This window comes from Solanum verrucosum, unplaced genomic scaffold (genome assembly GCF_900185275.1).
Source record: "Solanum verrucosum unplaced genomic scaffold, falcon-dt-bn FXZP01000189.1, whole genome shotgun sequence".
Classification (NCBI taxonomy): Eukaryota; Viridiplantae; Streptophyta; class Magnoliopsida; order Solanales; family Solanaceae; genus Solanum; species Solanum verrucosum.
The window spans coordinates 1,579,265-1,604,111 of record NW_026020814.1 but is presented as its reverse complement, the minus strand read 5'-3'; the positions used below and the strand labels follow the sequence as shown (position 1 = coordinate 1,604,111).

Here is a 24,847-nt window from a genome sequence, read left to right as displayed (position 1 = left end):
ATTGAGTAATAAAAAATAGGAAAAATATATATAAAAAAAATTAATGCCAAAAGTTCACAAATAAATATTGTAACCTTAAATTCAACAATTTCAACAAATTTTTTTTAATTTTTTTGGGTAAATCCCGAAAATGAGTAATTGATTATTAAAAAATATGAAAAATATGAAAAAAAATATAAAATTAACACCAAAAAATCACAAATAAATATAGTAACCTTAAATGCAAAAATTTCAACAATTTTTTTTTTAATTATTTTTTTCGGCAAAATCCGAAAATGAGTAATTTATTAATAAAAAATAGGAAAAATATGAAAAAATATATAAAATTTACGTAAAAAATTCACAAATAAATAAAGTAACCTTAAATTCAACAATTTCAACAATTTTTTTAAATTTTTATTTTTTGGTAAATCCCGAAAATGAGTAATTGATTAATAAAAAATAGAAAAAATATGAAAAAAATATAAAATTAGAAAAATTGTTGAATTTCAGGTTAGTATATTTATTTGTGAATTTTTGGCGTTAATTTTATATTTTTTTTCATATTTTTTATTAATCAATTACTCATTTTCGGGATTTACCAAAAAAATAAAAATTAAAAAAATCGTTGAAATTGTTGAATTTAAGGTTACTATATTTATTTGTTAATTTTTGGCGTAAATTTTATATATTATTTTTCATATTTTTCCTTTTTTTTATTAATAAATTACTCATTTTCTGGATTTGCCGAAAAAAATAAAAATTTAAAAAATTGTTGAATCTGTTGAATTTAAGGTTACTATATTTATTTGTGAATTTTTGGCGTTAATTTTATATTTTTTTTATACTTCTCATATTTTTTATTAATCAATTACTCATTTTCGAGATTTATCGAAAAAAATAAAATTTAAAAAAATTATTGAAATTGTTGAATGTAAGGTTACTATATTTATTTGTAAATTTTTAGCGTTAATTTTATATTTTTTCATATTTTTCCTATTTTTTATTAATCAATTACTTATTTTCGAGATTTACCGAAAAAAATAAAAATTAAACAAAATTATTGAAAACCGGTCGGATAGTTTATTTTAAAGGGGGGTTGATTTATGGGTCCGAGTTTTTTAGGGGCATAATTGATCCCTTTCCATTTTCATAAAAATGTCATGTGGTAAGGTCAAAATGACATGGCAATTCCATGTGATATTTAAAGAAATGAAAAATGAGCTGGATATGTCCAGCAGACCAACTAACGCTCATAAGGGCATATCTAGCTGAAAAGTTGAACGACGAGGACACGAGTGAGCCAAACTTTAAACGGAGGGTTCCCTAATATCATTCATATTTGGGAAAATATTCAAAATACGAATACTATGAAGCAACTTGTGAGGTTGATAATCATCCTCATCTACCGTACTAGTATTACTAAGGTAAGTACTAAATTTTTATTTTTATTTTTTTGTAGTTACTTTCTGTTGCCTAAGATTTCACGAGGGATGAAGGAGAGTTACTTTCAGTTTCATACAAAATAAGCAGGTGGAACAAACATATAACAACGTTAAAGTTTATTCTTAAAAAATATATTGTAAAAAATCATTTTCGACTATTTACAAGCCTATGGCTAATGGCTGACTCAGTTTTCACTATTCAAATATCTATTTTGAGCTTTCAAATTTATCTTGAAAAGTCCTATAAAATATTTCTTTATTTAAGGCGACTCCATACTCATAGATTATGATTCGAACCTAAGAGCATTGAAAAATAATTATCACTCTATTATAATTTTTCGTGATATGGGACAAAGGGTGGTTCGATGCACACTCTTTGCTGAAAATTATGTGGTATATATAGGTTAAATATTAGCTACTATTATAATATACATTTTTGCACATTTTTAACACTATTGAAAAGTATTAACACATTTTAAATTAATTTTTTAACTCCTGCCGCTATGAGTGATGATTGAGTCTTTTGATTTATGTAAATTAAGGAAGTAATAATTGGCAATAAACCTCAGCCTTTGTCGCTTCCTTTTCGCGGATTTCCTGTTACTTTTTTTTAGTGGAGTAGCATAAATATTGTTTATTTTTAATATTTTTTGGAAATAATTGACCTATTAATAAAATTTAATTTAATAAAAAAAAGGTGTTTCATTATATCAGAAGTAGGGGTGTAAAAGAAGTATAAGAGATTGATCGAACCGATTGACCGAATCGATTTATGTTATTTTTTCAATAAAATCATAAACTTTTATGCAAGTGTATAACCGTCCTGAACAATTGAGATGGTCTTTTTAATTTACGAAAAAAATCTGAACAGAAAACGAATAACCTTACAGGTATATATTAACAATATGTTAAATTTAATATATGTATATATTTTATAACATTTTTCAAATATAAATATAACTTAGGTCTCAGGCATCTAGCGAGTGGTGACTGGAAGACTTTGAATCTTTGTTTTTTAATTAACCGTTAATTAATTAGGTTTAAAATTAAATGATACTATAATAGATACTCTATCAAACAATACACCTAAATATATGCAAGCACTCCTATTAAATGTTTAAGATCAAACAATACGACAATAAAATTTTACATTCTTGACTTCTTGGTGAAGAACTAAAGTGTTTCTTCACTAATATATTTGCGAAATAAATATTTTAATAACAATATATTTTGAGGTGATATTTTAAAAGTAAAAAAAATAAAGATTAATCGAACCGTACGAACAACAAAGAGAAACTAATATGATTTTTAAAAGTCTAATTTTGGTTATACTTTATAAAATACGCAAAAAAAATTGAGTTACTATAATTTTATAAAAATAACTGTTCAAACTGTCCCATTAACACCCCTAATAAGAGGTGTTTTCATTAAATTAGTACTTATTTAATATATTTTTGATTATATAAAAATTCACTTATTTAAATAAGGATAAATTGAAAGAAAAAAATTAATACGTTTTTATTATGGATAAAACTATTTATTTTGGATTACCTATAAAAGTTAAAAATATCATACAATATAAAAGCTTCGCAAAATAATTTCAAAGACCAATACGTATGCAAACATATAACGCCTTCTAGGCAATTCCATATGTCATGACTCATGACTTACGGCCGATTCGGTAGGATGAATAAGGAATAATTAATTTTGAGATTAATTTAAAAATGAATTTATTTTATATTTGATTGAAATAAAATTGTGGGGTGATTCATTTTGAGATTATAATATTAAAATATTTTTAAATTTTATTGGCTTAAACATATCAGGTGAATTTTTACAATTAAGAAATTATCTAATCAAAAAAGAAATATATTTTAATTTCTTTTAAAAAGAAATAAGACAAATAAATTAAAATTGCAAGAGTACGTTTCAATTTTGACATCTCATGAACCCAATTACCAAAGTGTGTATATATATGTCTTTTCTTTCTTGTTTGAAAGCAAACATGAAAAGTAGAGTTGTGGGTAAAACTAGGCAGTGGACTAATATTTTCTTTATTATTATTAATAATAATAATAATAATAATTAACTTACAAAAAATTGTCCTAAACGTGTTTAATTACAACTTGATCTTAATTCACCAACCACTCTATTGGATAGCTAAACCGTGCAAATTAGTTAAAAGATTTGTGGTTCTAATTTTCTTAGAAATGGATATTATTAAAGTACAACAAGAAAGCTTAAAAGTAGCTTATAACTTAAGTTATATCAGTAGAAATTTTCCACACAATAAATTTGAAATTAGGGTGGGTTTGATATGATGAAAATAATTTTTAGAAAATATTTTAATTTTTTTTTATTTAATTGATCAAAAAGTTTTTTAAAAAAACTCACAAATAAAAACATAGGAAACAAGTTTAATACGTAACAATCAATTTCTTCCAAAACCTTCAACAGAAAAAGCTTAGACATGTTAATTAGTACGATATTTATACATAAAAAATTTATACCTATCTAGACAATGTAATTTTCGGACGAAAGAATATTGATTAATACTTTTAAAATATACGTGACTCCACCATCGGATCAAATAAAAAAATTGCTTCAATATAAAACACCCTTCATCTTCAATGTTGAGATTGCAGATTCTAATTATCAAGGGAAATAAAGAAGCCCTAGCAGAAAATTGAATTTGAAGTTCAAAGCTCACAAATTATCAAAGATCAAATATTAGACCTGACTCAAATTTTCGAAGATAAAAAGAAACTTTATTTATCACAATAAAAAAATAGATTAACTAAATAAAAAAATTACTCCACTTGCAAGACCAAGACAAACACAAAAAATAAAATTAAAGAGGTGGTGGTAAAAGTTGCCTTGACATTGGCTACAAGTGCAACCCCACTTTTTATTCTCCAAGTAACCAACTAAACTTTTACTTTTTTAGATTTTAAATTATTATTTTTTTTGGGTTTTTGGTCCTTATTTTATCCTATTTTCCTTTAATTGATGCACCTCTAACTTTTTTTTATTTATATATATTTTTTCAAATTCCTAACTTACAATTTACTCCAGAAAAGGAAATTCCACTAGACGTTCTCTTCTCAACTACCTCATGCCAGAAAACATAATAAAAGAAACACAAATTTCTTTTATTTTATCTGTTTTTACAAACAATCCACCGTCATCCTTTGATCCAAAATTTTAGTAAAAGTATACAAATATTTCTTAGAAATCAAATATAAATGTAAGAGACAAGTATTGATAACACTCTTGAATTTATTATGAATTGTTAATTTCGTCTTTAAATCATTGATTTTCTTGAAAACATTCTTCTATTTGACCGACTGAACTAAAATACACCATCGATATTCTACATGTCATAACAAGTGATTTCAAACTCTTGTAGGAGCGTGTATCTCTTAATAAAAAGACGAGAGAAGTATTGAAAACACTTTTAACCTTGACAAGAATTTAAAAGTGTATTCCACTCATATAATAAGATCATGAGTGTATTTAAGTTTAGATAAGTATTTTTATTGCTGTCAATACTTCTTTCTAAATATAATTAGAAAAACAATGCAGTTAATTAATTATTTTTCATCTAATGAAATTAAATAAGCAATAGTAAAAAGAAAGAAAAGAATCCAATTTATATCTACAGAAATATTACTATATCCAAATATTAATTAGATATCTCTATTAGAGTTTTGAGTATAAAAAATATTCAACCAAGGACTTTTACTAGATTTATTTGTGTGAATTCAAATTTTAAAAAATATATTATAAAGCAAAAATTACTCAAACTCGAGAGTAATCCACTTCCCATAACATAATATCATTTTCTTTTTTCAAATTTTGTTTAACGACAGTTGACCTAATTTTTCCCACAAACCCCAAAAAAGTTTTATTTTTAATTTACTAAATCCTTGTAAAAGACATATACTCTGTTTGAGTCAAATTTGCTTCATCAGATACTGCCATTTTTCTGCAAATCTTGACTTGACATGTATATATAGTGAGAGAGACACAGCTTTGATTTTTCTTTAGAGAGTAGTCAGAGAAAATGGGTAATTCTTTTGGGTGTTCGGCCTCCGGCGAACGGTTGGTATCGGCGGCGAGAGACGGCGATTATGTAGAAGCTAAGATGTTGCTTGATTGCAATCCATGTCTTTCAAAGTACTCTACTTTTGGTGGACTTAATTCCCCTCTTCATTTTGCTGCCGCTAAGGGACACAACGAGGTATTTAACCCTTTTCTTTTTTTGTTCTTTTTAATCGCATATCATAAAAGTGTTCTTGATTTGTGTTGAACAATTTTCAGATTGTTGCATTGTTGCTTGAGAATGGTGCTGATGTTAATTCTAGAAACTACTGTGGTCAGGTAAAAGTTTTTTTTTTTTTTTAAAAAAAAAAACCCTTTTTGTTGATTAGTCCTTGTTTAGTTTCTCTTCAGATTGTTCTAATGAGCTGATATTCAGCTAAGGGTAGTGAGGAAATGAGAGATCAGCTTCATGGGTTGGGTTATTTTTGTCAATTTTAGTATCGGAGTACATCTTGGGGGATTTTGAAATTTGGGTATTTCTCTGTTGAATCTGATGTTTGAGTTTTTTTTTTTTTTGGTTTGAAGACGGCACTGATGCAGGCATGTCGATATGGACATTGGGAAGTTGTTCAAACCCTTCTTCTCTTTAGATGCAATGTGAGCTTCCCTTTGATGTTTCGCCTCACGATTTTTTTTTTTTACCTTGTTAATTTGGCTACTAGAGCTTGCACAGACTTGTGTCTTGTCATTCTAGTAATAGCATTTGCCCCTTTTGGATCTTGAAACTTTTTTTTTTCAGGTTACCAGGGCAGATTATCTTAGTGGAAGAACAGCTCTCCATTTTGCAGCAGTGAATGGACATGTTAGATGCATAAGACTAGTGGTGACTGATTTCGTTCCTAGTGCCCCTTTTGAGTCTATAAATTCTCAAACAAATGCTGACAGGGGTGACAGTTCAAATTCAAAAAGCAAGCATGAGCAAAGGTTGGTGATATATTAATCTTCATTCTTGTCATCTGGATTCATGTTGAGTTGTATAAATACGGACAATTTATTTATCCAAATGAAATCATTGATTGACCTGTGATGTCATTGATTAAGGGCTAAATGCAAATCGTATAAGACAACCATAGAAGACTGAGGTGGTAGTGTACAACATATGCCTCTTGTAAAAGAAGATTCCTCGGGAGTTCTTCATTTGTTAGTTCTGTGTTTACAGATGTTTAGGTTATGATAAGAGAATTAGTTGAGAAAAATGAGCTGATATACCACCATGCTCATGAATTCTGACACAAAGTTCTTTGACTTTGAGGTTTTGAGTTCTTCTTGGAAAAGTTGGACTGTTGTATCTGGTTTACTTGGCTAATCGCTGTATTGGCATCATTTCATTGCAGTGCACTGTCAAAATTTGTAAATAAAGCTGCTGATGGTGGTATTACTGCTCTTCATATGGCTGCATTGAATGGGTATTTTGATTGTGTCCAGCTCCTGCTTGATCTCAATGCAAATGTATCAGCTGTGACATTTCACTATGGGTCATCGATGGATCTGATAGGTATATGCTCGGTCGAGGCATAATTAGATGTTTTTGGAAATTACCTGATTGTTAATTGACATTATTTTCAAACAAATCATTCTATAGGAGCTGGAAGCACTCCTTTGCACTATGCTGCCTGTGGCGGAAATCTGAAATGCTGCCAGGTGATTGGTTAACTCGTCTTCGCGCTGCTATCAAATAATTTTGATTACCAGAAGTAAAAGATGTTTTACTTCCGATGCCTATTGGTATTTATGTGGTTGTTTTCTGATGCAATATTTTACCGTTGCTTGTTTCTAAATGAGTATTTGCTTTGTGTTTCTGCAGATCCTTATTGCAAGAGGTGCCAATCGATTGACATTGAACTGCAATGGGTAATCTATTTAGGACTTGCTTCTCAGTTTAACCTTACATCTTTGAATTTCTAGACGTCACTGAACAGATATATGGATTCTTTCAGGTGGGTTCCTCTCGATGTTGCCAGGATGTGGGGGCGTCATTGGCTTGAACCATTACTTGCACCAAATTCTGATTCGATAATTCCACCTTTTCCATCTTCAAGTTATTTATCATTGCCTCTCTTAAGTGTGCTTAACATCGCAAGGTAAATGGAAATTATCTTCCTTTTTTTAGTCATTTGTAATCTAGTTTTTGGACTGATAAGTGATAAGGGAGGGATGGCCTATAGTGGTAAGGACCCTCCACTTCCAAACATAAGGTATTGTTTTGAGTTACCAAGTAAGCAAACATGGGAAATGCCCACTATTAACGTATTTAAAAAAAAAAGCTTATTTCTGAACTAATGGTCTTTGTCATCTGAAATTTTTTTGAGTGCCCTAATTTCTGGGTTGAAATCTGTTTTGGTGCATCAAATTTGTGTAAGATCAAAGTTCAATATCTACCCTAAACCTGGTCCCATATTGTCTGAGATATAGTAACTTTTTTATTATCAAGTCTCAATTAATAGAGAGATTTTGTCATGTGATATTTCATTTTAGATTGTCTAGTGTTTCTTATGGCAGCCAAGCTGGGTAGTTACTTTTTGAAAAGCAAAATAAATGATGCCATTGATGATACCTAAGTTATTTGATGCAAATAGCAATAGAAATGGGTTACTGGCTTACTGCAAATCTGTTTGACAAATGTAACATATGCTAGGGAAGCAAAACAAAGTGAGATTTTGCTAATTGAAGATGTAGAAATTATTGCTATGGATATTGTGCGTTAGTAACTGCAAAAGGGTACTCCATGTATCGGTATAGATTTGTAACAAGCAGTTCAGTCACTCTACTCGTTGCTGGCTTCAAAGTTTTTGAAATCAATGTATATTGTTCTGTGAATTCTATCTGTATGATGCACATTTAGCTTGCGAAGGCATAAGCCGGAAAAATTATGATTGATCCAACTTCCATTTGTTCAAGCTTTATTTTGTTTATTTCACTATACTTTGTCAGTTTGTCTTGCTCTTTTGGTTTTCCCATAGTTGAAGTCATCTTTAGGCAGTCTAATGATCAATTTTAGACAGTTACTGCCTACCATTCCATTTAGAGTTGATAAAAGAAAATAACCAGTGAGGCTGCTATATGAGATGAAGAACTTTATTGTTATCTCAGGCTGCATCTTATCCTACCCTTTCCTGTGTTCTAGTTTGATCTATAAGACATTGCTTCTTCTGGAAGCTTAAGAAAACACCTTAACCATTAGTCCTGTGGACATTAGATTGAAATTTTCTTCGATTGAGCCTTATGATGGACTGCTAATTGGTTCTTGCTTCCACTAGTGGAATGTTTCAACTTTAAAGCCGGTCATGGCTGATTTTTATTTGACTGCTTGTAGTGGCTATTAAATGAGTGATAGAATGAGCACTTGTTTTATACTTCTCTGTGATTTCTCTCAGTCTCTCCTTCGCTGGGAAACATTTTAGGTGTGGCGTTCTTTTCTGCCACGGGGTTTTGGAGGAGGGGGAGCTGTTAATCTATGCTTTTAAATAATTGTAAATCTATTAGGGTACTGTAAAACTAAATGTCAACCATATATAAGTTCTGATCATTGTGAATACTTTTTGCAGAGAGTGTGGGTTGCAGTCTTCAGGAACCTCTTCTGATGATTCTGATACTTGTGCTGTTTGCCTGGAGAGGGCATGTTCTGTGGCTGCCGAAGGTTTGTACCATTATTCCCTTTCAATCTGATTTTGTTCAATATATGAATCAGAGAGAGTCTTTAAAATGGTTATGGCAACAATCAGTTATGCAACTATGTTATATATAGGAGCAAATTTTTGGGACTTTAAGGTCCAATCTATCCACAAGATGAATGTTGTATAAATGTGCGAATATGCACTCATACAAGATGGACAAGATTAGAAATGATTACATCTGATAAAAATTGTGTGTAACGTATATGGAGGATAAAATTAGTCGCCTTATATGTTTTACCTCGTTCGACATCGATCTCCTTATATATAGATCAATTTGTGTTCCAGTACGATGGTTGAAGGTGGTAAAAGGACGAGGTAGACCTAAAATCATGTGAAAGAAATTGTCTCAAAGTCCTAAAAATTCCTCAGAATCAATGCAAAACCAAGAGCAACACACAATGAGAGAAAATGATATGTGTACTGTATATCTAATATATCAGTTAATCGGGAATAGAACTTATTCTATTGTTACACTTACATTAGATCTGGTTTTTGTGAGGAGCTCTTTTATTCTAAATACTAAATACTTAGTATTGGAATTAGATATGCCTGAATCAAGCAGATGAATAAATATAGAGAATTCATACATGATACAACCAAATCTCAACTATTGTATAATCTGAGGCATAGTTCATTCGTTGATATGAATCTGGCAAATGGTGTAAAAATCCCCTCTAATTGAGAGTTTTCGGTTCCTTACATGATCTAGCACCAACCTCATCATCTATTCTACATGAGTATGAAATCCTTTCTTGACTTATTATGCCAGGAACACTTCCAAAATTAAGCCTTTGCACATTCTAGAATCTAGACCTATCAAATCTAGATATTGTAGTTGAATCATAGGGTATGATCTAGCATTTAGTCAAGTTGGAAGGAAAATCTTAAGGATCGGGATTTAAATCTCAGTAGAGGCAAAAAATGCAAGGAGATTTCTTTCCATTCACCTAAACTGTTGTGTACAAAGTTATCCAATACACGTGTTGGTGGAAGGATGAAGATACTCATTGGAATAATTGAGGTGTGTACAAGTTGGTCTAGACACCGCCTTTATAATCTTTTTTTAAAAGACTTCTAGATGTTGTAGTTATGAAATAAATGTCTAGATACTGCAGTTGTTTTTAGTTAGTCTTTTGTTATACTTGATGTTTTTCAACTCACCCAATATGGAATATCTGATGCCGATCCAATCTTGTGCTTAGCTATAAAGCAACTTGATTGGTTCACTTGGAAATCTGTTTTACATACTCTTTCAGTCCCATTTTATATAAAGGAGCTTGGGATTTGAGGGTCAAAGCATAAATTTTTCACGTGTTCTGAAATAACATTTTACATATTTGATGATTGTGTGTAAAGTACTACTCCCTCCGGTCCTTTTTATATGTCATCCTTACTATAAATAGTTGGTCCATAATAGAGTACTTGTCATTTCATAAAATCAATACATAAATTACAATATTCTTCCTATTTTACCCTTGTGAGTTATTAGCCTTGAAAATATGCATTTGACCAACATAAAAAACTAAGTGAATAATTTATGTTCATTGGTCAAAGTAATTAATCAAAATATCAAAAAAAAAAATTAAATAAGGGTAGAATAGTAAACTTACTTAATTTCTTAATGCACGTGAAATAAAAAATGGTGACATATAAATAGGAACGGAACGGAGGGAGTAGTATATATGCTACTATGGTTAATAATTCAAAATATTGAAAGAAGTTTGATAAGTCTTAGTCAATGACCAAACTGTTTGACTTTCCAAAGAGTGATAGTGCCACATAAAATGCGACAGCAGTAGTAATAAAAAATAGGTACCAATATCTTTATTTGGTGACATCAGATTCTCTCGCAATGTTAGGTTTCTGGGACACATTGTCTAACCATGAGAAGATGATAACAATAAAATGACAGTATGGTTCTGTAAAATTAGATGAGAATTGTCATATTAATATATTCTTTTATTTTGTATCAAATACTTTCAGGTTGTGGGCATCAATTGTGTGTAAGATGTGCACTCTATCTTTGCTCGTCAAGCAACATCCCATCTGAATTATTGGGTCCGCCTGGATCCATTCCATGTCCACTTTGCAGACATGGCATTGCTTCATTTGTAAAACTCCCTGGATCTCCTGCAAAGGAAATTAAATTACATCTATCCCTTAGCTTATGCACACCATGCATGCTTCATCCTCGTGACCAAGAACGATCAACACCGCCTAGCGCACATGAAATTAGAAAGAATCGTGTTGCTTCAGTGTCTTCAGATCTTTTCTGTCCTGTGACTTGTAGTCCATTTCCCTCTGTTGCAATGCCTTTGTGTACCTGTGATGATGGACCTTCGCCAACCTTGGAATCAAGAGAAAATGATACTCAAGAAGAAACTCCTAATCAGTCACAGTCCACATCAACGGATCATGACAAAATGAATGTGAGATTGGAGAAAACTACCTGCTCGAACATGTTTTGGGGCAGAAGAAGCTGCAGCAGGGAGCATCAGTGTAATGCTGAGATTAATGCTTAATAAGCTTGCCTTGGTTCCCGAGTAGAAGAAATTTTGATCCAAGCAGAGTAGCAATCTTTCTTGCAGCTTATATAATGGATCCAGCACTCCGGTATCTTGAATACCTACGTTGATTATTTGGACTCGGGGCTTGTAAAGAATTCACTAGTAGGAAATTGGAGTATTGCAATGGAGCATCACTGGAGAGCTGTCTAATCTTGAGATTGTTGTTAGATTATTCTTCACTGTTGTATGTAGTGCTGCTATTACTAGTCTGGTTGAAGCAGATAAATTTTTAACCTGTTTGTTCCAGTACAACCCCATCAAGTTACAAAAGATAGTTTGAGTACTAGTGGGGTTTGTGAAGGTAAACCTTAGATATCTGTAAACTGACAAAGATAAGAGTTGAATAGGGAAATTTGTGTTGCACATTTGTTCTGTTTGTACACCTTTTAATGTTCTGCAGTAGGAAGTCTTGTGTTTGGGTTTGTCAATTTAAGTTGTAAGATTGACTTATCTTGTAAATTAGGTGTGATGCTGCACAAAGCAACAACAACAACAAACCTTGTGAAATTTCACAAGTAAGGTTTGGGTAGGATAGTGTGTACATAGACTTTACACCTACCTTTGTGACGTTAGGGAGGATGTTTTTCATAGATTCTTGGCACAAGGAAAGATGAAAAAAGTAGTAACAAGAAGTAGTGATAACAAACATATAATATGATAATTGATAATCGAAAGGATAGTAATATAAATTGAAGAATAAGAAATTACAATAATAACACTAATACGAAAAAGAAATATGTTTGTTCACCTACTAACCTTCTATCTTAATCGACTTTCATACCTTTCTATCAGGGGTCATGCTTTTGTAAACTGAAATTGCATCACCCAAAAGGCAATTTCTCCTCTTTTGCAATCATTTCTCTACAGCACCCGCTACTCGTGTCCTGCATCTTCCAATACTTGTTACGTCTATCTCTATCTCTCCTCAACCCCACAATAGCCAACTTCTTACACTGAGCATCTGCATATTTCTTATGTTTGAACTATTTCAGTCTCACTTCTCATATCTTGTCCACCATGAAAATCATTCTCATCTTGTCCTGATTAACTTCATTTAGATATAATCTTATCTTTTCTGATGTACCCACACAACCTAGCTAATTGAATACCACATGAAAGCAATTGTTGTTAGGTTCTTGGCATTCGAGGAGTTTGACATTTGGAAATGAAGTAAATGGAGAGTGAGTCATGTGACATCTTGTCTGATTGTTGTCATCGCGTGACATTAAAGTTGGCCAATACACAATTCTTGCCCTCTTTAACTAATTGTTCACTCTACTTCCGTTATTTTTGTTGACAAAATTAGTATGTCCATTGGACCAAGTTACCTATTTGTCCGACACGTGTCCTAATACTATCTTTGTCCTTTCTGTATACAGTGTCTTTGAAGAAGCCTTATCTTAATTACTGTTGAGACCTTAATCATAAGTCTTCTCCCAGCAAGTATAGTGTCAGTGTCAAAGGAAGACAAAAATCTAGCTGACACGATTGTGTAAACTGCAGTCTTACTACATTTTTGTTTGTTTCCCGCGCAATGATTAGAATTCGACTTAATTCGAATGAATTACGCATTTTAGGATCCATTCAGGAGTGATCCAATGCTCCAGCATGAGATCCACTACTAAAAAACTGTCAAAAAGAAATGGAAAAAAGCGACGGACTGCGTCCTTTTTTTGGCCAAAAGCGACGGAAAATCGACATAATCAATCTCGTCGCTTTTTGGCTTGACGCTTTTCCAAAAGGGATGGACTGCGTCGCTTTTGTTTTCTTTTTTAATTTTTTTTTTGAAGAATGCGACGCCGTCCGTCGCTTTTTTTATTTTTAATTTAAAAAAAAAAAAAGAGACGAAGTCCGTCACTTTAATTAATTTTTAATTTTTTAAGAATCTTGAAAAGCGACGGACAATGAGATGCCGTCCGTCGCTTTTCTGGGTTTTAAAAAAAAAAAAAAGCGACGGACTAAAGGATCCTGTCCGTCGCTATTCTGGGTTTTAAAAAAAGTAAAATCCAGAAAAGCGACGGACAAAACCACCCTGTCCGTCACTTTTTCAGCAATTTTTTTGACACCAGTTTGTGCTGCCCACTTGCAAAAGCAATTCAATTCAATTCAATTCCAATCAAACACAAAACATTATAAAGAAGCTACACAAAATATAAAACAACAAACTTAAATTAACATTCAAAAATATCTAAATCACAATTTAAAGACTTATAAAGTCTTTCAAAATTCGTTTCAAAATTACAAAAAATACGTTTCAAAATTACAAATAGTTCATAAAGACTAGTTTATCAAGATTTTTAAAGTTCAACCTAATAATTAGTTCATAAATTATATAAATCAAGATTTCTAAAGTTTAAAATTCTACAATAATTCAAGATTTCTAAAGTTCACAACTTAAAGTTCTAAAATCCTACAAAAATTCAAGTTTTCTAAAATTCATAACTTAAAGTTCTAAAATTCTACAATAATTAAAGATTTCTAACGTTTCACAACCTAAAGTTCTAAAATCCTACAAAAATTCAAGTTCTCTAAAGTTCACAACTTAAAGTTCTAAAATCCTACAATAATTCAAGATTTCTAACATTCACAATCTTATAAAGTTCTAAAATCCTACAAAAATTCAAGTTCTCTAAAGTTCACAACTTTAAGTTCTAAAATCCTAAAATAATTCAAGATTTCTAAAGTTCACAACCTAAAGTTCTAAAATCCTAAAATAATTCAAGATTTCTAAAGTTTACAACCTAAAGTTCTAAAATCCTAAAATAATTCAAGATTTTTAAAGTTCACAACCTAAAGTTCTAAAATCCCACAATAATTCAAGTTCTCTAAAGTTCACAATTTAAAGTTTTAAAATTCTACAAAAATTCAAGTTCTCTAAAATTCACAACTTAAAGTTCTAAAATTCTAGAATAATTCAAGATTTCTAACGTTTCACAACTTAAAGTTCTAAAATCCTACAATAATTCAAGATTCCTAACGTTAACAACCTTATGAAGTTCTAAAATCCTACAAAAATTCAAGTTCTCTAAAGTTCACACCTTTAAGTTCTAAAATCCTACAATAATTCAAGATTTCTAAAGTTCACAACCTGAAGGTCTAAAATCCTAAAATAATTCAAGATTTCTAAAGTTTACAACCTAAAGTTCTAAAATCCTAAAATAATTCAAGATTTCTAAAGTTTACAACCTAAAGTTTAAAATCCTACAATAATTCAAGACTTCTAAAGTTCACAATTTAAAGTTCTAAAATCCCACAATAATTCAAGACTTCTAAAGTTCATAACCTAAAGTTCTAAAATCCTATAATAATTCAAGATTTCTGAAGTTCACAACTTAATTAAAGTTCTAAAATCCTACAAAAATTCAAGTTCATATCTAATTTCTAGAATTTCTAAGTTCAAGAATTTCCAAGTTCAAGAATTTCTAAGTTCAAGAATATAATTCAAGTAACCCAATTCTCAACAACAATATAATACATATAAGCACAAATACAATGGCAAATTAAAAAATTCAACTAATTTCTAACTTCTAGCTTCTAATTATTTGTTAGTTCTAACTTCTAATACTTAATTTACAATCATATTTAAAAATCTCCAATTTTTCTAACTTCAACTTTCAAACTTACTAAATTCAAGTACTTCTAAGTTGGAAAATTCAACTAATCTAATTTCAGCTTTCATATACTATCCAATATTTTTCTAACTTCAAAGTAAGCTAACTTTCATATACAATTGAATGTTTTTCTAACTTCAACCATCAAACATACTAAATTCAAGAATTTCAAAGTTGGAAAATGCAACTAATCTAACTTCTAACTTCTAATTATTTGTTAGTTCTATCTTCTAATACTCAATTCACAATCATATTAAAATAAACCCCAATTTAGAAGAAAACCCTAAAATTAAAAATCCCCAATTCTCTACCTAACTAACAATAATCAAATATACAAATTAACAATTGAATAACACAATTCATCAAACTAAAACAATATACTAATTTATAACAAATCAAATATTACTAGAATTGAAAAAAAATTAAAATTAAACCCTAACCTTAACAAGCTAAGGAAAAGAGGCCGTGAGGACGACGGGTAGCAGCGCCGACGGGGCAAGGCAGCGACGGGACTAATGCTCAAGGAGAGAAGGGCGACGGCAGCGTGGGGCAGCGGCAGCGTTTGGTTTTAGAGAGAAGAGAGAAAGAAAGAGAGATGAGAAAATGGGGGAAAACCTGCTTTTTGGTTCAACATAATTTAAAAAAAGCGACGGACAATGTCTCTTTGTCCGTCGCTTTTTTAAAAATATTTGACCAAAATTTTGACTAAAAAGCGACAGACTAAGAGACGTTGTCCGTCGCTTTTTAAAAATATTTGACTAGATATTTTGACCAAAAAGCGACGGACTAAGAGATGTCGTCCATTGATTTTAAAAAAAACTAATTAATAAAATAAAATAAATTAAAAACGACAGACATCATGGTTATTGTTTAATTTATAAATAATTATTTTTATTAAAAAGCGACAAACGGTGTCTCTATATATATTAAATAAATAATTACTAATTAATTATATATATATTTAGCACAAAAATCCGCGAAAAAAGCGACGGACTAAGAGATGTCGTCTGTTGCTTTTCGTAAAATAATTTTAAAAATAATTATTTTTATTAAAAAGCGACGAACAGTGTGGCAAATGGCGTCGCTTTTTGGAGCGACGCAGTCCGTCGCTCTTTTGTTCGTCATTTTTGGCAATTTTTTAATAGTGAGACCTCTGATTAAAGATTAAACAGTCTAACCACTGCACCATGGTACAGTCTTAGTAGTCTCATTTTGTCCTTTAGTGCAAATAGACAGTAAAAATGCTAAAGTTTCACTAATAAAATTTGACTCAAAATTCTTTGAATAGATTTTGGAGTTTGAACTGATAAAAGTTGAAACTTCAGAAATTTTTCCTTGAGTACGAAACGTTTTCAGCAATTTTTTAATTTCAACTTTTTAAGCAGCTTCATATTATCGAGGACATGAGTACTCTAAATAGAAAAGAGTGAAAGTTGCATATTAGGATAGAAGATTAGTAGTGCCTAGTGATGAAGTGTTGTCTTGTTGTGCGTAGGTTTAGGCTTATTACTGTCCGTCGTAGTACTAGTTGTATCACTGTAGTTCTTGCCTTAACACTATTTTGATGTTGTTATTACTTCTTTCTTTCTTGTATACTTTACATTACTTTCATATTAACAGTTATGCTTCCTCCATTATTTCCTTCTAAATCTTTACTTGAATTTGATGCACCTAAGCTGAAGATCTTTTAGAAACAACGTCTCTACCTCCTCAAGATAGTAATAAAGTCCATTTACACTCAACGCCTCTCCATATTCCACGTAACATGTTTCATATATTATTTATTTATGAAAATAAGCAAATGAGTTCGACAAACACCATACATATAATATAATACTATTGGATATGAGCTTATATAATATGCTTGACAATGACACTTGAATCTCTTAAATCAATCAGTGAGGCCCTGGGGGACGTTGTACTAATAGTAATACTTTTGTCTGTACTGTGGTTTCACTATGCAAAGTGCATTTAGCTTATTTTGTGTGTGTGTGTGAAATTCATCTTCTTCTAGCTGCAGTTTCTCTCTGGGCATTGAAATAAACAGCAGCAACAGGGGATCCCAATCCATTTTCCGCCGAAAAACTCCTTGTATTGAATTGATCCCTTGTTGTTGGTGCTTTCACTGTTTGCCTTCCTCTTTGTTTATACAACAAAAACACATAACGATGTATCCCAATTACCGGCTTTGGTGTCTCGTAGCACACTATCTCCCTTCCTGTAAATCACAAATTTAAAATTAAATTATACACGATTCACCAGTTGCGTGACCATCTGAAAAGTCAACTCGAGAATCAAACTTACCAAATGAGATGTCAGTTGTACCAGGAATGTCTGTCACAATCCTGATATTATAAGCCCATAATTTAGTCAACATAAGAAACACTTGTACTAATATTGTACTATATTACATCAATTAATTTGAATTATCATCAGATTTTAGAATAAGAAATATTACCAATGGAGATGTTCCCTCAAGTATGGATCACTAGGACTTGGAGCATCAGGGTCCGTCATGATCTTCCCAAAGAAAAAAAGACAACAATCAGAAACGGAATACAAAACAAAAAATACAATGTACAAACATAACCTCAGTTTCATTTTATATAAACACAAACTTCGTGGTCAGTCAAACACACGTATGTATGTATGAGACAACTTACGAGTGTATAAGCAGATCTCATGTCTTCACCACCAATTTCGACACGAGGTTGAGTTGCAACAACAGCAGGCATGATCTCATGGCCATTAGAAACTTGTTTGCTCCCATTATATATAACTTTCATTTTCACACTTGGACTAAAACTGTCTACTACTTCACCTATTACTCTCCCTACAGCAAGTGGTTCACAAGTACCTCTAGAAGACATTTTTTATTTTTTATTTTGAAAATGTTGTATGTTGAGTGATGAAGAAATTAAATATAAGTGGTGAATGATTTGGTAATGTTGCAAACGAGGAGGCTTTATATATAGGTCTTTTTTTTTTTGAGATATTAGTGAAATAAAAAGGAAGGTGCTTGATTTATAAGTTTAAAAGATTCGAAAACCAATCAACGACGTGCCAGAAAAAAAGATGTCTACATACAGATATTAAAAGTTAAACATGTTTGCTTAATTGTTTGAACAACTTTTTCAATAATAACAACATGTCTCTTGGCAATATATAAACTGAAGATTGAGACAACAGAGAGAGAGAGCCGTGATTGCTATAGTTTCCATTGTTCTCGTAATACATAAATGTGTCATTTAATTTGATCTCAGTTATTTATGTTCTCTAATTTTGAGTGTGCACAAGTAATCACTTAAACTATCATAAAACTGAATAAATAGGCACATGGATCCTACATGACAAATCACGTGTGTCTATTCAACTTTATGCATGATAGTTTAAACTTCAAATGACTATTTGTGCAAATCAAAGTTGGAGGTCATAGATATCGAATGAGATCAAGTTAAATGACACATTCATTTATTACGCCTTTAGCTTTCGAAAAGTAATTTAACTCATCTTCTAGTGTCAATCTTTAATGGATAATTACCTAATCATGCAAATTTATACACTATATTTATCAAATATAGCGAGAGTCTAAAAAAATTATTAAACATAGTGAGAGTTTTTGAATTTTTCATGTATTAGTGATATAATAATTTTTTTTATTCGCTCTTTTTCAGTGATACAATAATTCACTCTGTATCTAGGATACAACAATTTATTTTGTATTTATTGTTGTATAGATACAGAGCAAATTATTGTATCACTGATGTTTAGCGAATTTCAAAAACTATTTCTACGTTTGATAATTTTCCAAGCTCTCAAGATGTTTGATAATTAAGCCTCAAATTATTGCTATTTTTGAAAAAAAAAAATCATATCTGATTTACTCAATTTAAACACAATTAGTTAATTAGGCCTATCTTAGTAGTGCATTTGGCAATATATTGCATTTAGAAGCAGATTCTGAATATATTTAGATTTTTACTACCGAATTCATTACACTTTTGAAATTATAGTTTTAACCTTTAATATATTCTGAAACTGTAGTTATTTTTCACATATATGGACAGGAAAACAGGGGAGAGACAAGGTAATTTCACAAATGTACACATGGCCAAATATAGTTTTGGATTCCCTTGCTACGCTGGAGGTTTTACGTATGTTAATGAAACTCAACAATCACTACATTCACTATGAATAAATAATAACAACGATAACATATTCAGTGTATAAGTAAGATTTAGAAAAACTACGATATATGTAAACTTACCTTCGGCTCAAATTAAGTTTTCAAAAACAAGTTAGACAAATACAAAAGTAAAAATTAGGGATAAGGGTCTGAAAAATACTCCAACTTTGGTCGGATTTGCTGTTGTGATACTAAACTTTCATGAGGACCTATTACCTCCCTAGACTATTTAATACCGTATTTTAAACATATATATTTGCCCACGTGGACATAAAAAATAATGTAAAATTATAAATATTAATGTGTCCACGTGGGCACATATATACCTTTAAAATACACTATTAAATAATTCAGGGGGGTAAAAAATATGGTATTAAATAGTCTAGGGAGGTAATAGGTCCTTATGAAAATTTAGTATCGCAATAGCAAATCCGACCAAAGTTGGGGTATTTTTCAAACCCTTATCCCTAAAAATTAGGATGAGAACACTTCGAAAAGAAATGACAATTAAATAGTAAAGACAATCTAAGAAAAAACAACTACAATGCAAGTTGAAGAGTACAATAGTTAATAATAGAATAATAATACTGATACCGATCATAAGTAGAAGAGGAAAGTAGACAAGGTTCTTTAATGGGAAAAAAATCTGAAATATATTCGAACTTTAGCCGAAATTGTTGTTACGATATCGAACTTTGGAAAGGACCTTTTACCCCGCACTATTTAATAATATATTTTAAAGGTATATATGTGCTCACGTGGACATCATAAATATTGCATAATTATAAATAGCCACATGGACACATATATATCTTTAAAATACACTATTAAATAGTGCAGGGGTAAAATGTCATTTCCAAAGTTTGGTATCGTAACAACAATTTCGGTCAAAGTTGGAGTATTTTTCAGACCTTTTTCCCTTCTTTAATTAAGCTAGAACCATGCTCTTAATTCCACAAAAATATAAAAATTGATCGACTATTTACTAACCTTCTATTATTATAATAAAAATAACTTTTAGCGACAATAAATAGACACATTAATAAAGAGTGTTAAAGTCTTTATCGGTATTAGTTAAGTACTATTAGATCCAGTGTCGCTAAAGACTTTAGAGACATATACAAAGAGTGCTAATTGTCACTAAAAATGCATATTTAGCGACAATTGAGCTATTATCGTTAATTAATTATCGCTAAAGATTATTTTTGATTTAGTGTATATATTCTTATTTTTTATTTTTATATTTTTCTATCAAGAATCATTCGATGAGTTAAAAATGTTCATGTCACGTATCAATGCACTAGTATTTTGTATGTATTATTAATAAGGTGCGGACATAAACTACAAGTGGATTTTTTTTATTGGCTTGAGAAGAATGAGGAATAATACTTTCTAGTATGTTGATAATAATATCCTGGACAAATGGGAAAACAACTTTTGAGATGCTTCTGTCGAATAAAAAAATACACTCGAAAAATTTATACAAAAAAAAATATCTTATCAAAGGTAAACAAAAGTAGTACTTTGTCTTACCTTACTAAAGGATTCTTTGCTAAAAATAGTAGTGACAAGGCATCTTCTACATATTCTTTTTTACTACAATTGCTATTATTAGAGAAGTATAAAAAAAACAAAAAATTAACGATTGGAAAAAATTCATAGCTAAATCGGCAGCAAAAAATTGATGCTAATTTCATTTAGTAATAGATTAGTGATGAATTATTAGAAAGTCTAATTAGCTAGAAGCAATTCAGCTGAGGACTATAGATAAATTTCATAGCTAATTTTATTATTATTTTTTGTAGTGTTCCTTATACTTTGCTAACACTAATGGAACATGAGATAAAATGTTTTAGTATAAAAAAAGATACTACTACTTTGTATGCTTGAATTGAAATCATTTTCTGTTCCTTTAAGATCTTGGACGTATATAAACTTTGCCAGAATTGTCTAATTAAAATATCATATACAGATTTAGAAAATATAAAACTGTTTTATACTATATTTTCCCCTTTTAGTCCATGTACCAATCGACTACATAGACAAAGAATATAATGTCTCCTAATTTCTAACTTCGAACGTATCATAGTAAACATAAATTTAAATTTTTTACTGATTATAATTCTCAAATAACGGTATCTAAATATATTTTGGTAAACTCATGTATATTATACAGAGCAATTCATCTCTGTTGTATTCTAGTCCATTTATCATATACACGAGTCGATTATTTTTATTTGATCTTTTACAAAGCTCACTAATGGACGATTCATATGAAATAAAATTAGAAAAAAAAACTCTTTTATATTACTTTTGAAAATATCCTTTTGTTTTTTCTAACACTATACCTTTTGCCACATTTCACTCAAGAAAAAACAAACATGCACTCTATTTAGCAGAACCTTTTTTCTTTTTGAAGTTAAAAGAAGAGAATAAGAGAAAAGGAGAATCAAAGGTAGCCAACAGTAATAAAACATTTTGATGCCTTATTTGAATGACACGTAGCTAACTTAGTTTTATGTAGAATTCTCCACATCCCACTTGATATACTATTTATCGGTTGAAAACCTCTTAACTTTATATTATATTCTGATTCCTCAATTATCTACTTTGTTTTAATTCTACAATTGACATGTTGCGTTACTTTAATAATATTTCCTGTCAATTGGGACTGCACCAATTGATGTGCTGGCATATTTTTTTAATTCTTTCTGTCCGTTTTATTTTACTTGATATTATTAATAATTATATAAGGTAGTAACCGAATTTAAAATTTTAAAATATTATTAGTAATTTAATATAATATACTTTTTTTTATAAAAAAAAGTACTAAATCAGATTAATACGAGTCAAGCAATATAAGATAGAAATTAGAAAGAAAGTGAGTATAATATTGGAATCTTTTTCCCCTTATGATTAGTTAATCAATGCAAATGGTTGTCTTAAAAAGACTCTGATTCCACTCATCATAAGTGGTCAAAAAAGGATTCTTTCATACTACAATTGGAAAAAGCGTACAAGAACATATGCAATAAACAATCTAATGAATCGTTAGGGTGTGTTTGGTGCGAGGAAAAATATTTTCATGACAAATACTATTTTTTAGTTTCATACCTAAACACTATTAAGAGTGTGAGTTTCATATTTAAACTATCACTTTTTAGTTTGAGAAACACACCTTAGTGGTGAGTGTAATGCACTCTCTCTTTTATTTGAAAAAACCTTGACACATAGCATTTCACATGGATAAAATATATCACCTTGACAAAAATTAAATAATAAACTATTAATATTAATTAAAAATTAAATATTAAAGTATTACTCCACTATTCATAAAAAAAAAAATTATTTTTTTTTCCCAACTCCACCACCTCCTCCACGTACATATTTTTAAAAAACTCATACTTCACCCTTCCCCTCCAAAAAAAAAACGCCTACTCATCTCCCCCCCAAAAAAAATTGATATTATTTTATTTTTAAAAAATTGAAAATTCTACCGCACCCATCCTTTTTCAAAAAAAAATCTTTTATAAAAAACTCATACTCCACCCCCCACCCCCCAAAAATAAAATTGATTTTATTTTATTTTAAAAAAATTAAAAAATCTACCGCATCCTGTTTTACCCTTTGCTCCTAATTTTTATTTTTATTTTACATTTTTCTCATTTTGTGTTAGATATGTACGTACATATATTTTTAGAAAAAATAATTCGACTAGTGTACGAATATAACATAAATAAATAAAAGACTTGCAGCGGCAAGTAAAAAATATTTTCGATATGTTTATATTTAACACAAAATGAGAAAAAAAAAATTGGAAGCGGAGGGTTAGGTGGGGTGGGTAGAATTATTTTTTTAAAAATAAAATAATATCTAAATTAGTATTTGAGGGGGGGGAGGGGGGGAGATGAAGTAAAAAAAAATTAAATACTTTTATAAAAGAAATTTAAACAAAAAAAACTAAAAAAAATGGCCAGGGTGTAGGGGTGGGTGGTGGTGGCGGTGAGAGGAAGTGATAGAGTGGGGTAAGAAAAATAGTTTGCATTTTATTTTATAAAAGAAATATTATTTTTTGGATAATAATTTTTTATTTTTAATTTTAACTAATACTAATAATTTATTTATTTTTTGTAAGGTTAAATGTTTTGTTCATGTGGAGTGATGTGACAATTTTTTAAAATAAAAGAGAGAGTGCATTACACACCATGATGAGAGTGGTATAAAAGAGAGATATGTGTTTCTCAAACTAAAAAGTGATAGTTTAGGTATGAAACTCACACTCTCAATAGTTTAGATATGAAACGAAAAAAAAGGTATAATTTAGGTACGTTTCGAACACTTATCTCAGTAAAATAAGATAGAGAAGGGAGTGGGGATTTAGAAATGACGGTTAGTCATGAGATGGTCAAGAGGTGAGGGTACTTGGATGAAGTTGGGTGAAGAGGGAGAAACTCTATCTATACATTTTAATTTTATAATAATCGAAAAAATGTTAATTAACTCTCCTTGAACAAGAGTTGCTCTGCCGCTAGTGTCTAGATCTAGTATTGCCAAATATTTGTTGGAATGGTTAGTTGTTTAATCGCAGGAGGGATATAATATTTTGATTATTAGAATAATTAGTTATATAAGAAGAGTCTATTACCAATTATAAATTCAAGTAGCTATTTGTTGAGTACATATTTTGGAGTGTATTTTAAATTTTATTTTACCATTTGGAATCCTCATAGGAAACTCATATAACATTTTTATGTAATAGCTCACAGATTATTCATGAGATATAAACTGTACTAGGCAAATCTGGTGCGACGAGTTTGAGTAAAAAGACGTTGGTAAAGGGAATCAATAATCTTTTTCATGAAATACCACATGTTGCACCAACTCAACCACATCTACAAATATTTTAATATTTTCGCTGCCACATCTTTGTTAAAAAATACTACTTTAACACTTTTGGTATGCCAAGAGACATAGCATAACACATGGTCTGGATTGGCTTATATATATGTTGCACCAAAGTCCTTGAGGCATCTTCTTGGAAAAAAGTTAATGATGTCTCAAGTTAATAAGTCAAACTATTGTGATGCTCTAACCGCTTAGTTCTGGAGAGATAAGTTTGGAGGTAGAGTTCATTAGTCCATCAAATAAATCTTGTCGGGAACGTTTTTGAAAATCCGTAACCCTCCCCACTAAGCGAATGTAATGCAAATAATGCTCGTTACGAGAGGTAGATCACACGGAAGACGTACCTAGGATTAGAATATAAATATATCTCTTTCGA

At 30.4% G+C, this 24,847-nt stretch overlaps 2 protein-coding genes across 2 annotated transcripts; one reads left to right on the top strand and one right to left on the bottom strand.

Moving 5' to 3' along the window:
• Positions 1-5,350: 5,350 nt before the first annotated feature.
• Positions 5,351-12,116, top strand: LOC125813217 (E3 ubiquitin-protein ligase XBAT33). Its single transcript, XM_049492698.1, has 10 exons — positions 5,351-5,667; positions 5,748-5,807; positions 6,054-6,125; positions 6,268-6,452; positions 6,863-7,023; positions 7,111-7,169; positions 7,333-7,379; positions 7,466-7,609; positions 9,074-9,165; positions 11,186-12,116. The coding sequence occupies exons 1-10, from the start codon at positions 5,491-5,493 to the stop codon at positions 11,722-11,724; spliced, it is 1,536 nt and encodes a 511-aa protein (XP_049348655.1). The 5' UTR covers positions 5,351-5,490; the 3' UTR covers positions 11,725-12,116.
• A 5,225-nt stretch (positions 12,117-17,341) lies between these two features.
• LOC125813255 (CEN-like protein 1) lies at positions 17,342-18,261 on the bottom strand. The gene is made up of 4 exons (XM_049492745.1): positions 18,044-18,261; positions 17,839-17,900; positions 17,685-17,725; positions 17,342-17,598 (listed from the first exon to the last, which is right to left on the bottom strand). Exons 1-4 carry the CDS (start codon positions 18,248-18,250, stop codon positions 17,381-17,383), a joined length of 528 nt encoding a protein of 175 aa, XP_049348702.1. The 5' UTR covers positions 18,251-18,261; the 3' UTR covers positions 17,342-17,380.
• Between the last annotated feature and the right edge of the window lie 6,586 nt (positions 18,262-24,847).

What these genes read in the sequence shown, in the direction of transcription:
- LOC125813217 (XM_049492698.1), top strand. Translation starts at nt 5,491, where the DNA reads ATGGGTAATTCTTTTGGGTGTTCGGCCTCCGGCGAACGGTTGGTATCG. An exon ending in GTCATCGATGGATCTGATAG is followed by an intron (nt 7,024 to 7,110) that starts GTATATGCTCGG and finishes ATCATTCTATAG; the next exon opens with GAGCTGGAAGCACTCCTTTG. An exon ending in ATGTTCTGTGGCTGCCGAAG is followed by an intron (nt 9,166 to 11,185) that starts GTTTGTACCATT and finishes AAATACTTTCAG; the next exon opens with GTTGTGGGCATCAATTGTGT.
- LOC125813255 (XM_049492745.1), bottom strand. Translation starts at nt 18,250, where the DNA reads ATGTCTTCTAGAGGTACTTGTGAACCACTTGCTGTAGGGAGAGTAATA. An exon ending in TTGAGGGAACATCTCCATTG is followed by an intron (nt 17,726 to 17,838) that starts GTAATATTTCTT and finishes TTATAATATCAG; the next exon opens with GATTGTGACAGACATTCCTG. An exon ending in TACAACTGACATCTCATTTG is followed by an intron (nt 17,599 to 17,684) that starts GTAAGTTTGATT and finishes TGTGATTTACAG; the next exon opens with GAAGGGAGATAGTGTGCTAC.